The 14,114-nt window shown below is 40.9% G+C and overlaps 1 protein-coding gene across 2 annotated transcripts; it reads left to right on the forward strand.

Annotated features, from left to right (window-relative positions):
- Positions 1-4,733: 4,733 nt before the first annotated feature.
- IFT27 (intraflagellar transport 27) lies at positions 4,734-11,825 on the forward strand. 2 transcript variants are annotated; one of them, XM_088531925.1, is made up of 7 exons: positions 4,734-4,771; positions 7,906-7,985; positions 9,107-9,166; positions 9,807-9,866; positions 10,828-10,945; positions 11,277-11,386; positions 11,585-11,825. In XM_088531925.1, exons 1-7 carry the CDS (start codon positions 4,738-4,740, stop codon positions 11,681-11,683), a joined length of 561 nt encoding a protein of 186 aa, XP_088388051.1. In that variant the 5' UTR covers positions 4,734-4,737; the 3' UTR covers positions 11,684-11,825. The 2 variants fall into 2 exon arrangements, with proteins under 2 accessions (XP_088388051.1, XP_088388052.1); XM_088531926.1 differs by lacking the exon at positions 4,734-4,771 and adding an exon at positions 7,303-7,409.
- Positions 11,826-14,114: the final 2,289 nt, after the last annotated feature.

Raw genomic sequence — 14,114 nt, forward strand, 5'->3', positions numbered from 1 at the left:
TTCAATAAATCTCATGACTTTAGTGTGATTTGTCCTATGCTTTTATAGCATTAATGTAAACTTATCAGTTGCTGTCTAAGCACTGGCAGCAGCAGCCAGAGATTCAAAACAGATTCCCAGCTGATATCATCATCATCGCCACCACATAATGACTGGCAATACAGAATTACGGGTAGCTCATTTGAAGATGTCAAATACTTATTTCTGTATTCTACAGATTAACCCCTTCCTCATGATGCAGAAGCATATACTTACAGCTCACTTCCCACACTTGAAAAGACCCTATGCACAACATTGTGCTGAACAGCGTGACGGTGATTGCTCCAGGAATACACCCTAGAACACTCTAGTCTTTGCTGAGAAAGGTCTAGATCACATGCAAGATCACAGTCAGTCCCAAGTATGCCACTGATAATCCAATGGACATCTATACAACACAAAGACTTCTTGTATGACATGTCAGAGTTCAGATAAACTATCCCTGTCTAAAAGTGTGGGGAATATTGCTAAAAACTGCATAGATTTTACTTTTCATATCAGCACCTTCTGTAGATATAAGTATAACCTGAAGCTGATCTGTGATTCCATGAATTTCCTTTTATCACATGCAAGAGGAAACAAAGAAGCGTCAAGTTTGTGTTTTTTTCCTCTACGTACGTATCCAGAATAAATATTCTCCAAAGATTCTCCTTCTTATTTTTTGTCACTATGGATTTAAATATAGTCTTGAGAAACTTGTCCCTCATTTCATAAAAGAGGACATACTGGTTTCGCTTACCATACCTGAATCAAGTCCAAAGCTTTGTAAAGGTACCAACCCTAGACCTAATAGGTTACCATTTTTCATTGACACCACAGCCTTCATTCACTTTTATTTTCACTTTCCTAACTTAGAACAATAGAAATAAACAATCTAACAGATCAGTTATAAGCATTGTTACAACTGTCAACCCTTTGGCCGATTCCACCATTTCATAATCATCCTGTATTTCTGTGCACTGAGGCTCAGTCAGAAAGCCTTCACACCCACTTCTCAGTCCCTACCAGATGCTGAATAAGTAGTTCTACAAAATGGCAAAATTAGAAGACGCAGGACTACAGTGCTGTTACCAACAAGTAGAAAACTTCTGAATTCATTCTTCTGTTCCAAAAGCCCCACTTTAAGAAGAAACAAAAGACAGTTTTAGGGGGTGCCACATAAACTAGCCCTCAAAATGGACTGAGTTTCTTCTACTATTTAAGTAAAGCATAAAAGAAAAACAGCAATAAAATCTACACACTAGTTCTTGCTGTTCTCAAAGCTTTCCAGACATATAAGTAAATAGTCAGTGTTGTAAGAATTCTGTACATACTAATAAAGCCACATGGATTTTAAACATTCAGACATCCTGAGGATACTTCTGATGTTACCTTACCACATATTGTTTCTTTTTAGTAGCAGTTGAAAAAGAACTGTATTAGTGAACTGTATTTAAGGCATTTCTTACATAAAAATCTACTAACTCTTTTACTCTGCATTAATGGCCTCTTGAGAAGGACTGCTGTCTTCAAGAACAGCTATATTGGCTAGCTCCTCAATAGTGTCTACCAGACAACACATTCAAGTTACAAGTTTAGCCTGCTCATCCCACAGTATATCCAGAATTTTTGTTTGCATCTATACATGAATAAATAAATATATAAAAGAAACCTTAAGAATATTAGTGAATGTAGCCTCAAAAAAAAAAAGGGTGTCTATTGTGAAGGAGACAAAGAAACGACTTGTTCAGTGCCTAACAGAAGGAGGAGCACAGTACAAGCCACATCTCAATCTAAAGGACCATGTGACCTTGGCTTAGTTTTCTGCATAAAGCCTTACTTTGCTTCTGCTGTTCCTTGCCTCTCCTACTGAAGCTGCAGTCCTACCACCAACATTTTTGATGCGTGAGGAAGTGTGAGCTGCCACGTGCTGTTCACCCACTGTTTTGTGACCAGCTCCTCAAGGAACGTGACTTCAAATTGCAGAGTTCTGTAGATGCCAGGATAACTTATCCTGTTCATATTATGAAGAGGGGCACCTACTCGCACAGAATTTTGCTTTATTTGAAGAAGAAATTAAATTTGGGGAATAAGAGAGTGCTCCATTTCTCCTTAACTGCTAAATATAGGACTTAAACTCATCAACATTTCTTTGAGGTAAGGATTTCATCCATATTTTTTCTAATCCCCTCAGGGTTTTTTTTTTTCTCCAGCTCTTCCTCACGTACTAAGATGAGAAAAGCTTCAGTGAGCGCAGTTACCGGTATTCCAATTTATTTAGCAGCAACCCCTGTGGACTCAACATCACACTGTGATTCTGCTTGGATTACAAGAGCTGGATAAGTAATTCCTTCATTAATCCATCACTGTCAATGGTGTGTAATGGAACAACTTCTACCTATGAAAAGTCAGGAAAAGATTGAAGTTGTAAAAAATAATAAGAGAGAGAAAAAAAAACAGTGGGGCAAAAGGAGAGCAGAAATAAACAGGACACAAGTCTATTGAGAGTCTTGTGCACAAGTGTATGCAAACATAAATAGGAAACAAGGAAAGGGGACACCCTGTGACAGTAGAAGAGCAGCAAATGAAGAAGGAAAAAGTGATCTTCCAAAGTAGAGTTTTTCCAACAGCAATGAAAATCTCACCTCCAACATAATTTACGACTTCTATTACACAGATCTCAGCAAAAAGGTGCTGGAGATGTTTGAGACTTCAGTAAATGCTGAAGCCACACTACAGCTATGGTCAATAAATCTCAAGTACGTCATTATGGAACCTCAAAGTCTGCATATACAAACCTGTCAGTAAACTGGTACGAAATTACAAATAGACAAAAGATAATGCAAAGACTGCAAAAATGTAACAACAGAGATACAAGTTAATTTCTCAGAGAATAATATGGAAATCTAAAAAAAAAGGAGATGTACTATTTGGATGCAAGTGATGAGAGAAAAAGAACAGCAACTCAACCGCTGCTTTATGTGATGGAGAACTGTGAAAGTGATAATCAGACTGAGGGTTAATATTTGTTTTTCTCTTAAAAGATCCCATAATAATGATTCCCCTACTACGCTGCACTAGAGACCACCATCAATGAGGAAATGCACACTGCACCATAGGCCTAAGAATTTCTCTTTCATAACTTATTACAAAAAGGAAAAAAAGCTCAATTGCGTACAAAAGATTCATTTCGTTTTCCAACAGATACTTATTATTTTTATGTTATTTGCTTGTCTGACTAGATGTCAGACAGCTAGATCACATAGTCCCAAATATGCAAAAGGGGTAATTCATATTAGAAAAGACCACACAATTTGCCTTCTAAAAAGGCAACGACTTGAGGCAAAAATCTGGAAAACTATTTTCAACCAACTCTACTCTTTGAAACATCACTCTAAAGCTAAAATACCAGTGAAGTATTGACATTCTCTTCTTCCCAACACTATTTGCTTCTTTTTACAGTAAGCAAATAAAATACTTTGTTCTGCAGCAAACATCCTAGAATGTAGCCAAGTAAAATCTATACACTGAGCAAAAATATGCTTGGTTGCTATGGAAAACATGCTATCTAAAAGCACAAGCCCTGTCAAAGAGATTGGAAGGTGCAAAGATGAAGCTTCACATTCAGCTTTTCAGCTCTAACACAAAAAATAGTAAACTTGGTTTGAGTTGCTTAAGGAAGACGGGAAATCAGAGATCAAGAATGATAAGAGGAGAAACAGTTGAAGAGCAGTCAAGGGACATTTTGGTAACATTATCTGAAAATGAAGAAAAGCAAATAATAGAAGAAAGCAACTTTATCACTTTACCCAACCTGCACTGTGGATACATTGGCCTTGCAAGCTAGGTATTTATCATGCTGACACTGACAGAAAACGCTCCAGCTAAACACCCCAACTGACACTGTGAAATTCAAGGCATTTGTGGCCAACTTCAAAACAGCGAAGTGTGAGAACAGGGAGACACGGAGCCACAGCACTCAACCGACACCCAACCCCCGAACGCCAACCTCTCGTTCTGCGTCACCCGCAGCCGTGCACGCCCGTTAAACGGCCCGCAGCGCTACCGCGCACGCGCTCCGCAGCTAGGGCGGAAAGAGGGGGCTCGGAGCAGGCGCATGCGCAGGAAATAAAATACCCGGGCGCTCAAGCAGGGAAAGAGCCCATTCCGTGGGAAGGATGTAGGAGGAAGTGGAGGCTTCGCCTCTCCCCACCTCTTGTCTTTTTATTCCCCGCTGCTGCTGAAGCCCTATTCTGTAACTTAATTGTAAACTCCCCACAGTGAGTTAATTTCCTGCAGCTGGCGCGGCTCCTCGTAATCTGCCCAATGACAAGCAGGAGCCAAAAACGTAACTAGTTGCTGGGCAGAACCGCCCGTGACCCCGCGGCGACGCCTTAACCTCCAGAAGGGGCGGGGCGTGGTTGAGACTGCCAATAAGATCGGTGGGCGGGAGAAAAAAAGGGAGCCAATAAGCACTTCGGATATCATTGATGAACATAGCTAGGGTCCAATCGAGTTGTGCGGTCGCATTCCCGAGGAGGGGGCGGGGGCGGGGGCGGGGGCGGAGCTCCGTTGCTAGGGCCGCGCTGTTGCTAGGGCCGCGCAAACCGCCTCGGCGGCGGCGGCTGCCGCTGCTTTCCCGCTCTGCGGCCGCCGTTGCCGCCGGGCCCGGGGTCCGGGGTCCGGGATCCGGCCGGGCGGGCTTTGCCGGCCGTGGCCATGGTGAAGCTCGCTGCCAAGTGCCTGCTGGCAGGTGAGTCCGCCGCCCTGGCGGCGCTGTCCGTGCGGCTGGGAGAGGCCCGCGTACTGTGGCCTGCACAGTACGTAGGTGACAAGAGAGGAGGAAAGGGGTCCGCTGTTCTCTCAGGGAATCACGCTTTTTATTATGTCCCCACTCGAGTTGCGAGGTACGTGTGGGGGGTGATTTCAACTGCCAGAAAAGCAGAGGCAGGGTGCTCCAAAAAACGAGTGTCCTCATGAGGTGGAAACGTGGCCTGCAGGTGGGGAAAGAACAGAGGGGCTGAGGCTGAGCACGGTACTGGGTACCTAGTGCTGGCCCTCCCCGTGGTGCCTGGGAAATCAGGGCGGCTTTGAGAGTGCAACTGCTGAAGCCTTTCAAGTGGGCAGAAGGGAAAAGCAGGAGCCCTTCACCAAGGCTTCTCCTTTCCCAAGCAAGGTGTAGGTTAACATGAAAAAAAAGTGACGTGAAGACACCAGTTCGTCTAGCCACAGTGAATTATGGAGGTGAGGAGAGTAAATGCGGTTGACTCTTAATGCTACGGGATGAAAACTTTTTTTTTCCCCTCCCTCTACACTTAAGCTCTGTACACCGTCAACCCCAAGCATGAAGTCAGAAAACGCTCGTATGTGGACAACTCTGAGCTCTACACTCCTTGCTCCAAATCTCTTTTTTTCATCAAGAATAAAATCCCTTTGCCTTTTTGCCTCAGAAATAACTAACCAACTTTCACACAGCTTGAGTGCAATCTTTGACAAAGGCAAAATCTCCTTTATCATCTCCCTGATGCCTAATATTGACAGTTACTGTAGACAACGTGAATATCTTGCCTTTCTTCTAGGTCTGCAACTTATGCATCATTCTCGGTGTAAAAGTCTGTAGTCCTAGTACAGAGACTTTGCTGAGGTCTTTCAAGTAGTAGTGTTTAATGCTCGTAAGGCCAATTTCATGATCGTTTTAAACTAACATAGATTTTCTGTGAATGATCCAGTTAAATGCTTAATCCTAATTGGCTTGGGAGCTGCCTCTTCAATTCTGTGCAGCATTTCTAAGTGCTTGGATAATATCAATATAGCACTAGAAATAATAAATGAATGCAGCAGACCAAGCAAAATAATTTCTCCAAAAAAGACCAATATAGTGAAAGGAACATAACAGATGAGTTGTTACAACCAACTAAAGAGAACAGGGGAATGCATTTATATAGGCAAGAGGAAAAACATCCAAAGGTGGAGCAAGGAACTCTTGTGTACCTAAGGATATGATTACGAAGGTTAGAGTGGCTTACAGTATTGGGAGCAGCACAGAGGTCAAGAAGAATAACGGAGGGGAAAAAAGAGCTTGTATTAGAAAAAGAGAGATTAATAACTTGAAAGTAATTCCTATGTTATTCTGAGGGTAGGATACAGATACACAGTCAAAGATATTGCTGCTTGAGCTTGCTGTGGAGACACTGTGAAAGGATTTGCATTATAAAAAGTTGGCAGTGGTAGGCATTTTTGAGATGTACAACAGCTTCTTACAGAATAGCAGAACTAAGGATGCAATAAATACTGTAGGATGCAGTATTGGGATATGAGACCAAACTAAATGAAAAGAACAAAGAAACTTGTTTTGAGAGACAAGTGAAGTAATGGGCTAAGATGATGGCTAAGCATAACAGAAGAGTAAGAAAAGCTGGGGCTATCAAACTGTGAAAAGGCAACAAATTAGATAGGAATTTACACTGGATGATGGAATTAACATAGCCTTACATAGTTTGGAGCAGTATGTGCTTCTCTGCCTCATCTTAGAAAGACAGATCTAATTGTCTATTTAAACACAGATTAGCTGCCTCTCAGAACAGAGTGTTGTCTTCAGCGCAAACTTGAACTTGAATCAGGGAACAAACAAATTGACTTACCAGATTTTCCTGTCTAAATATTATGAGCTGAACTCAGTTTAAAGGAAGAAAGCACACCAAAAATATTTAAACAATATTTTTAATTTTGGTTGATGCATCTAGGAGCAGTTGTCACCAACTAAAGTGCCTTTCTCTACAACACCATGTGAGATTGCGAAATTTTCAATCTGCTTCAAAACACAGGAAGTTTAGGAAACTGGAATAGCCACAAAGTATGTTTCTACATTGATTTGTTTATTAATGATGCAAAATAAAAGACTTGTATTTCAGGTTTGGCTGTCATGAATATTCCTTCAAGGGTCAAGCTTTAGCTTTGAGAGATTTAACTCCCGATTCCTGCTCGTTTGAACTAATTAGATCAAGAAAAAGAGATACGAAGTAAGGATAAGCCATTTGAGAACACTGCTAACTTTCTTTTTCAATAATTATGATGTGCAGCATGTTTCATGAAGTGATTTGGGGGCACACAAACTCTGCAATTCTTTGCCACTGCATTGGTGCTTAAGGCATATTGTGGCAGTTGTCCAAGGTAGGGCAGCTTTCAAGTTTGCTCAAACAGTTGTGCAAACCAAACCAGTAAGTCTTGACTCTAAAAGAGCAAACACTAAAGTCCCCTGATTTTGTTCCCATTTAGGGATGAATCAGGAGGACCTTTCTCTTCAGCCAATGACATTTTCTTCTGTTATGTCCAGGATGCAACTAATGAGACAACAGCAGCATTGAGTCAGCAAGAGTTGCTGTCTTAGCAAGGTCAGCAAGAAGAGTCATGGAGGAATGTTACCAGCTTAAGGAGCTTTGGGGGATAAAAATGATCTGTCTCTTCCCTGAATTCAATATATAACAAGGATATGTATTCGAGGAAAACATGTAACCTAATGAGAAGAAACAGCCTCCTATGCAGTTCAGTCCCTCTTATCCTGTGTCTGGGAATTGTTAATCTTTAGGTAAAAGCTATAAATTAGACATTAATTTTAGAACAAATTGCAATTTTGCTCTGATCTTCGGTTTCTTTACTGTTGCTGATGGAGCAGAGCAATGAAATCAGGCCAGTATGCATAATGACCATATTGTTTTCACCATGTAGGCAGGCTTTTTTGGTTGATTTGTGCCTCTTCTGGGAGTTATATTACCTATATTCAGGTTATAAGCCCTTATGACATTTGATAGGAACAGAACTAAACATAACTGTAGGGAAATAAGATTCTATAAAATGAAATGAAAATCTCTTCTATTTTTGGTCTTGCAGGTGATCCAGCTGTGGGGAAGACTGCTTTAGCCCAGATGTTCCGCAGTGATGGGGCCCATTTTCAGAAGAATTATACACTAGTGAGCATAAATGAGACAATAGGCTCTCCATCAACTTTTCTGTGTTATATAAAAACAGAAAAAAATGTATATATATATATATAAATGAAAATGTCATTTTTTAAAAAATGAATAATGTCATTTATAAATATAAAAAAATGAATAATGTCATTTTAAGATGAGGCATTGAAGGTGGGATCTTGTTTTAGGGTTTTCTTTCTCCCTCACACTCCTGAAGAGAAATAGTTTAGCATTTTAAGTCTTTGCATTATGTAGGGGCAGGCTTCAAAGCTTGATGCAGAGTCAACTACTTAATTTTTGTCATTTTCCTGCTGAATCAATATTTTCACAAGCTTTTGTGGTCTTGGAGATCTTCCTCCTTTAGGGAGCGCTCCATGAAAAAGCATTGCTGAAGGAGAAAGCTGTTCATTCCAGCTATTAAATGTGTGTGTGGACAGTGTGCTTATCACTATGCAAACATGAAGATGTGCTGCGTAGTCACAAGATAATTATAATCTACAGAAACTGTTCGCTGATGAAGAGGATACAGTTTGCAGTCTTTCAGTGCAGGAATCAATGGTGATGACTAATCAGCAGCAGGATAAAAATAAAAGTAAATATAAGTAAAGTAAAAAAAAATGAGGGGGGAGAACTGGCATATGTTTATTCATTGAAGTAATGCTGGAAACCAGAAGTTAAGGATGGAAATAGAACAAATGAGCTACAAAGCAGAATGAGATAAAAGGTGGAAGAAGGACAAATTGCCACAATCCCATATGTTAGCTGATCACATGCTTGGTGCAAGAAGTTCTAAGGCAGAACTGTGAAAAGAGCATCACTGTGAAAGTGATCATAGCCCTGCAGATTTCAACTAACACCCAAGTATGTAACCAATTTCTGGATGATGTTTCTTTTTTTGTCTTTTTTTTTCCTCTTATTTGAACAAATCTACATAGATTTGACATGTAAGTAAAAGTATGTTATCAGAGCTTTGCGGAGTGTTGTTGACTTCCCAACAGAATATGTTTGATGGAATTGTAATGATTCACAAGAATTGCCTCAATCCAATGAACAGTTGGTATGCAGTTAGACAGGCTCTTAAAAACTCTTCTGATCCTTGTTTTCCTGATTCTTTTTGACAGACAACGGGCACAGAACTGTTGGTGAAGGCCGTATCGGTTCCAGAGACAAGTGATAGTGTGGTGAGTTTTTCTGTGACATAAATTGAGTCAGAAAGACATGCCTAGAACTCAGACCTCTCTTTTTGTCTCATTGGTGGAAGATCCCTCTGCATGTTCATAAGACCATTAAGTTGTATTAAGGAAATGAGGGTGATCTTGTAAGATTATTGATTCTCCAGGGATAGTTTAATCTTAGAATGCAAGTTTTACGTACTTATATACAAGACGACATCTTGAGCGAAAGCTGCTGCCAGCTTTTTAAAGAATGTGTACTGTTCTTTAGGACACTCAGGCTTAGTTCGTGTTTCTGAGAAAAAATAACCCTCAAAACTTCCACTAATGGCTTGTGTATGTGTGTATTATCTTATATAAATAATAGAGGTTAGCTTCTTACTAGCTGGTTGCACATATACTCTGTTTCCAGTAGGGATGTAAACAAAGTTTGGTGATCTTTTTCTTACTTATATAGGAAAAATAGCTATTTTTTTCTCATGCTGTTTGAACTGGCAGTATTCTTGATGTGAGAAGCTTGTCCCTTAGGGATATGGCGCTGCTGTACTGAACAAAATTTAAAAGTAGCAGATTCCAGTATTTACTTTCTAAACCTTTCCCTACACTGCAATTTTCCTAGCAAAAGCCCTCTTTCTCCTTCTGCTTTCAGGAACTCTTCATTTTTGACTCTGCAGGCAAAGATCTATTTTCTGAGATGCTGGAGAAACTGGTAAGTATTATGTAACAGCCTTCTCCTTCCAAAGAAGTGCTTTTGCTTTGAAGAGCTGAACTCCCCAGTCTGGCAGATGTAGCAGACTTTGTCTTTAGCATAAATGGGCACAGCTACCTCAGTTGCCAATTTTTCCTGCTCTGTCTCTCTGAAACTTGTAAAAATATTACAAGATAATTTTCTGGAGGAAGGAATGCGGATGTTCCTTCAATTTCTTAAACAAAGAAATAAGGATATTTGGCTGAGAAAAACTATGTGCTATTGGTTGAACATACTTTTATTTCACAGAAAGACATCCATTTTGCTACTACTACAGCAATGGGCTTTTTGCCATTATAGGGATTGCTTTGATCCAGCAGTACTCTTTCATGTCTGTGGGCATAATATTGCCCTTGATTTTTTGTTTGTTTGTTTGTTCTTATCCTCACCTATACAGCACTCCATTGTATTATCTCATTTCAAAAGGTAGAATCAATTAATTGATGCAAGATGAGACTTCACAAAGTGGCTAAGTCAATGTAATGATTCATTGCACTACAAGGGGCAATTCCACTGTTGCCCGTACACCAGGTCCAGTTTGCAAAGGACCTCTTGGGAAGCTGCTTCAGCTTCTCAAACTGGCAAAAAATCATTCTACTTTTTTCCCTGGATTAGTTTTGTGCTGACTCAGCATGCAGAATCTGCTTCCCAGGGATCAGGAATGAATGCGGGAGCTGCTACAAATAAAGGAGTGCAACTGTGCAGACAGGAATGGGGGAAGAGAGCAAGACCAACGCTCTCAGCGGCAGCTACCCATTTAATCAGCTCAACAGAAATATGAAACTGCAGCCTGGGCTTCGGGTTCTTGTATGTTAGGCTTTTTATTTTTGTCTTAGCATCTGTGTCCGCTGTGTAGATGCGGGCTGGCTGTTGACCACATCAGGTTCATTAGAGCTGACAACGCTCCTTTCTTGCTGTGCAGTGGGAGCAACCCAACGTCCTGTGCCTTGTGTACGATGTCACTAACGAGCATTCTTTCAACAACTGCGCCAAGTGGCTGGAGAAGCTGAGGGCTCAGGCAGTTGGGATGCATCTTCCAGGTAAGGAAGGCAGGGGAATCTTTTTATCTGCTCCCCTCTTGTATGGCAGCAGCTGCTTCCCTTGAGATGTGGCATAGACTATGTATTTTAAGCTAAGTCCAGGCATTGCTTCCTCCGGCTTATCTGCTTTTATCGCAAAGCAGACCAGGCACAAGTATGTTTCAGATGATTCCTTTGTGGAATCTTTTCTAGGTAGTTTTGTAATTGTAGCCTGTTCTCCCAGCCCCAAACCTTTTCAGCTCCTTCCACAAATATTCTGGCATTTACTGCTAACAAATCAGCATTTCTGGGCTGGGATTTTCTTTTTTTTTTTTTTTTTTTCTTCCTATAGGTGTCTTAGTGGGGAATAAAACAGACCTAGTTGGTCGTCGAGTTGTGGAGCAGAAACAAGCACAGGAGTGGGCTGAGAAACATGGCCTGGAATACTGTGAGATGTCAGTGGTGAGTACCTGCTCCTCCCACTGTCTGTGGAAGTAGGTGTCTGTAAAGTTACCTCTCTTTTAGGTGAGGAGCGTAACTGGGGGCTCTATTTCGCTTCTAATTCACTCTCAGTTAAAATCTGTCTTTTATGAAGTAGCTTGAGTAGTTAGTCAAATGCTTATTCCATCTGCTATTCATAGCTTTCTTGTTTCTTTGCAGAAGGAGATGAAAAACTTTGAGGCCCCTTTCCACATCCTGGTGAAGTCATTCCATCAACTGTACAGAGAGAAGGTGGAATCGTTCCACTCAGTAGTTTGAGGAATGTGACTAGAGTGACTTATTTGGCTCTTGAGCTTCTTCCAGTGCCCAGGCTGGAATACAGAGAGAAGATAAAAGATGAGATTTTTGTATTTTTCATGGTCATATTCTAGTATTTCAAAATAAAAGACATTTTTCTAGAGTTGCTACCTCAGCATTCCTTTCATGTCCCCTAGCTTGCTGCTCTGCTCACTGAAAATCTGCTTGGCTGGAGGAGGTGGAAAGAAAAAGGGGGAGGGCAGAATCAAAATTGCTAGCTCTTTGCTTTGATAGTGCCATGTCTCTTGTCTGAACAGACTTCCTGCTGCTGCAAGGAAGGATTTGGAGGTTTTCAGAAGGAGAGAGGAAGCTGACAGGGTATTTTTCAACTTAAGCAACTCAGTCCCTGTACATATGTTGCAGGGAAGGAGCGATCTGGCCCTGCCATTTGAAAAGCATTTTCAGTAGGAGACTTCTGCTCCAAAATTGACGCGTAGAAACTGAGATGTGTGGGGACCGATCTGGGCTGAAGTGTGCTCCTGAGTTTGGGGCCAGTTTTAATGGTGTTATCTGTGTCAGTTTTAAGACTGTAGGGCTGGTGACTAGTAACTGTATCTGACTTCTAGAAGTGGTTCCCTTCTCCTGCGTGGCTCACTTCCTCTGCCTGGTAGGAGCAGTCTGCCTTGCCTCGGTGTCACTGTCACTTGGTAACGCAGTGCCCTCTGCTGGTCCCAGCTCACGTGTTTTCTCAAGAAACTGCCCTACCTTGAAGCAATCAGGACTGCATCCAGTCACGTCCGAATGGCCTTATCTGCAAAAGGAGGTCATAGCAAGAAAACCTCTTTTATTCTAGAGACAGGTGCAACACTTTAAAGCGAATTATCTTTTCGTGGATTTCTTTTGTTTTTGTTTGTTTGTTTTTGTTAAGTGAACTTGGAAATGCCTTATTCTTACTAGGTTCAGTTCACAGGTCCTCATTATGGACCTTATGCTAGAATCAATTGTTTTTGTTGTTTAACTGTCCCTGCCTATCCTTTTGACATCACTAGCAGAAAAAGGATTTAGGAAGGAAAAAAAAAAAACACCTAAGTTTTTCTGATTCAGGGACAGGGGCATGGCTGCCTGAAAGTTTGATGTAAGACATGGTAAAAGCTCAGGAATAACTTCTTTTGTGTGGAGAACTGATGTTGCTTGTGTACGAGTGTATGTGCTAATACAGCACGTGAGAGCAACCATGGTACTGTGTTGTAGCTGGGCCTGAGGAGTTCAAAACTGTAACCTTTCTCTTCTCCCAAGATTATGTTAGCCTCCCTTGGACAAGCGAAGATGAAATTTGTGGAGAGTGAGCACTGAATGGTTTTTCAGGCAGGCTTTTCAGGAATCTGTATTTCAAGACTTATATGTATATTTTATAACCATTTTTATATTCATTGCTAGGGTAAGTACTTTGAACATAAGAAATGTTGCTTGCAGATGTTGTAGCAGAGTTTATGAAGAGCTTCAAGAATCTGGAAAAGCAGATGAGCTTATTTCACTGGCAGCAGAGTGCTGATGAGCAGTGTGTGGGAATTAGCTAAGGAACATGACACATCAACAAAAGGGGTTAAATACACACTAGGCCCACAAGAAAAGGAATGGGGCCTTTTGCAGGAAGCCTTCTGAATAAATATCAGAATTTATAGAGAAAGATCTTAACTTGCTCCAAAGAAGAGAGGACTCCTCCATTGGCTTTCAGGAACTAAAAGACCTGCCTTTTTTGACAAGGATTAGGATTACTGCATGCATGATGCTTTTTGTGTTTGTTTTTTGGTTTATTTTTGTTTGTTTTTTAAATCTTGAATAGGTTGTGGGGAAATCCATTTATTTACGTGGACTGAGTGCAAACTTGCCTGCAGATACTAGCTATCTCTGATTAGTAAGAATAAGAGTTATTTTAGGTGCTGTGCTGCTCTAGTTAAGGAACTATTCTGCTCAAGTCTTGTTTTGATTTGGCAGCTCTTTTCCCCCAAATTCCACTCATGATATGATTGCAACATGAGGATGATTTTTTCCTTTCATATTGAAAATAGCATGTCAGGTGTGTCTGCCATTGCAACATGGTATATGGGGGAATATAAGTGCCTGGGGAATGGGTGATAAAGTGAATCCTGTGTGATCTTTGTGATCTCCCTGCACCAGAAAGACTTCCCCTAGCTTTGAATAAACGGTCTAAACTCACCAGTAAGATGAAGGTAGGTGAACGTTGTTTATTAAATGAATGCAAAAACTATAGAATTTCATTAAGGGAATGCTTGCAGTGGTGAGTTATGATTTATAGGGAAGCTGTTTGTGAGAGGTTAGTGAAGAAAAATGCGTCCCATGCAGGGAAAGATATATTGCCTGGGAGAGTAAATGTATGATCTAATTAGCTAGCAGTAGGGATTTACCCACTGCCCCTTTCCTTCTTTCCCCA

Source organism: Tinamus guttatus, unplaced genomic scaffold, assembly GCF_059628265.1.
Source record: "Tinamus guttatus ecotype Peru unplaced genomic scaffold, ASM5962826v1 Tinamus_guttatus_pri_ptg000439l, whole genome shotgun sequence".
Taxonomy (NCBI): Eukaryota; Metazoa; Chordata; class Aves; order Tinamiformes; family Tinamidae; genus Tinamus; species Tinamus guttatus.

What these genes read in the sequence shown, in the direction of transcription:
- IFT27 (XM_088531925.1), top strand. Translation starts at nt 4,738, where the DNA reads ATGGTGAAGCTCGCTGCCAAGTGCCTGCTGGCAG. An exon ending in TGCCAAGTGCCTGCTGGCAG is followed by an intron (nt 4,772 to 7,905) that starts GTGAGTCCGCCG and finishes TTGGTCTTGCAG; the next exon opens with GTGATCCAGCTGTGGGGAAG. An exon ending in AATACTGTGAGATGTCAGTG is followed by an intron (nt 11,387 to 11,584) that starts GTGAGTACCTGC and finishes GTTTCTTTGCAG; the next exon opens with AAGGAGATGAAAAACTTTGA.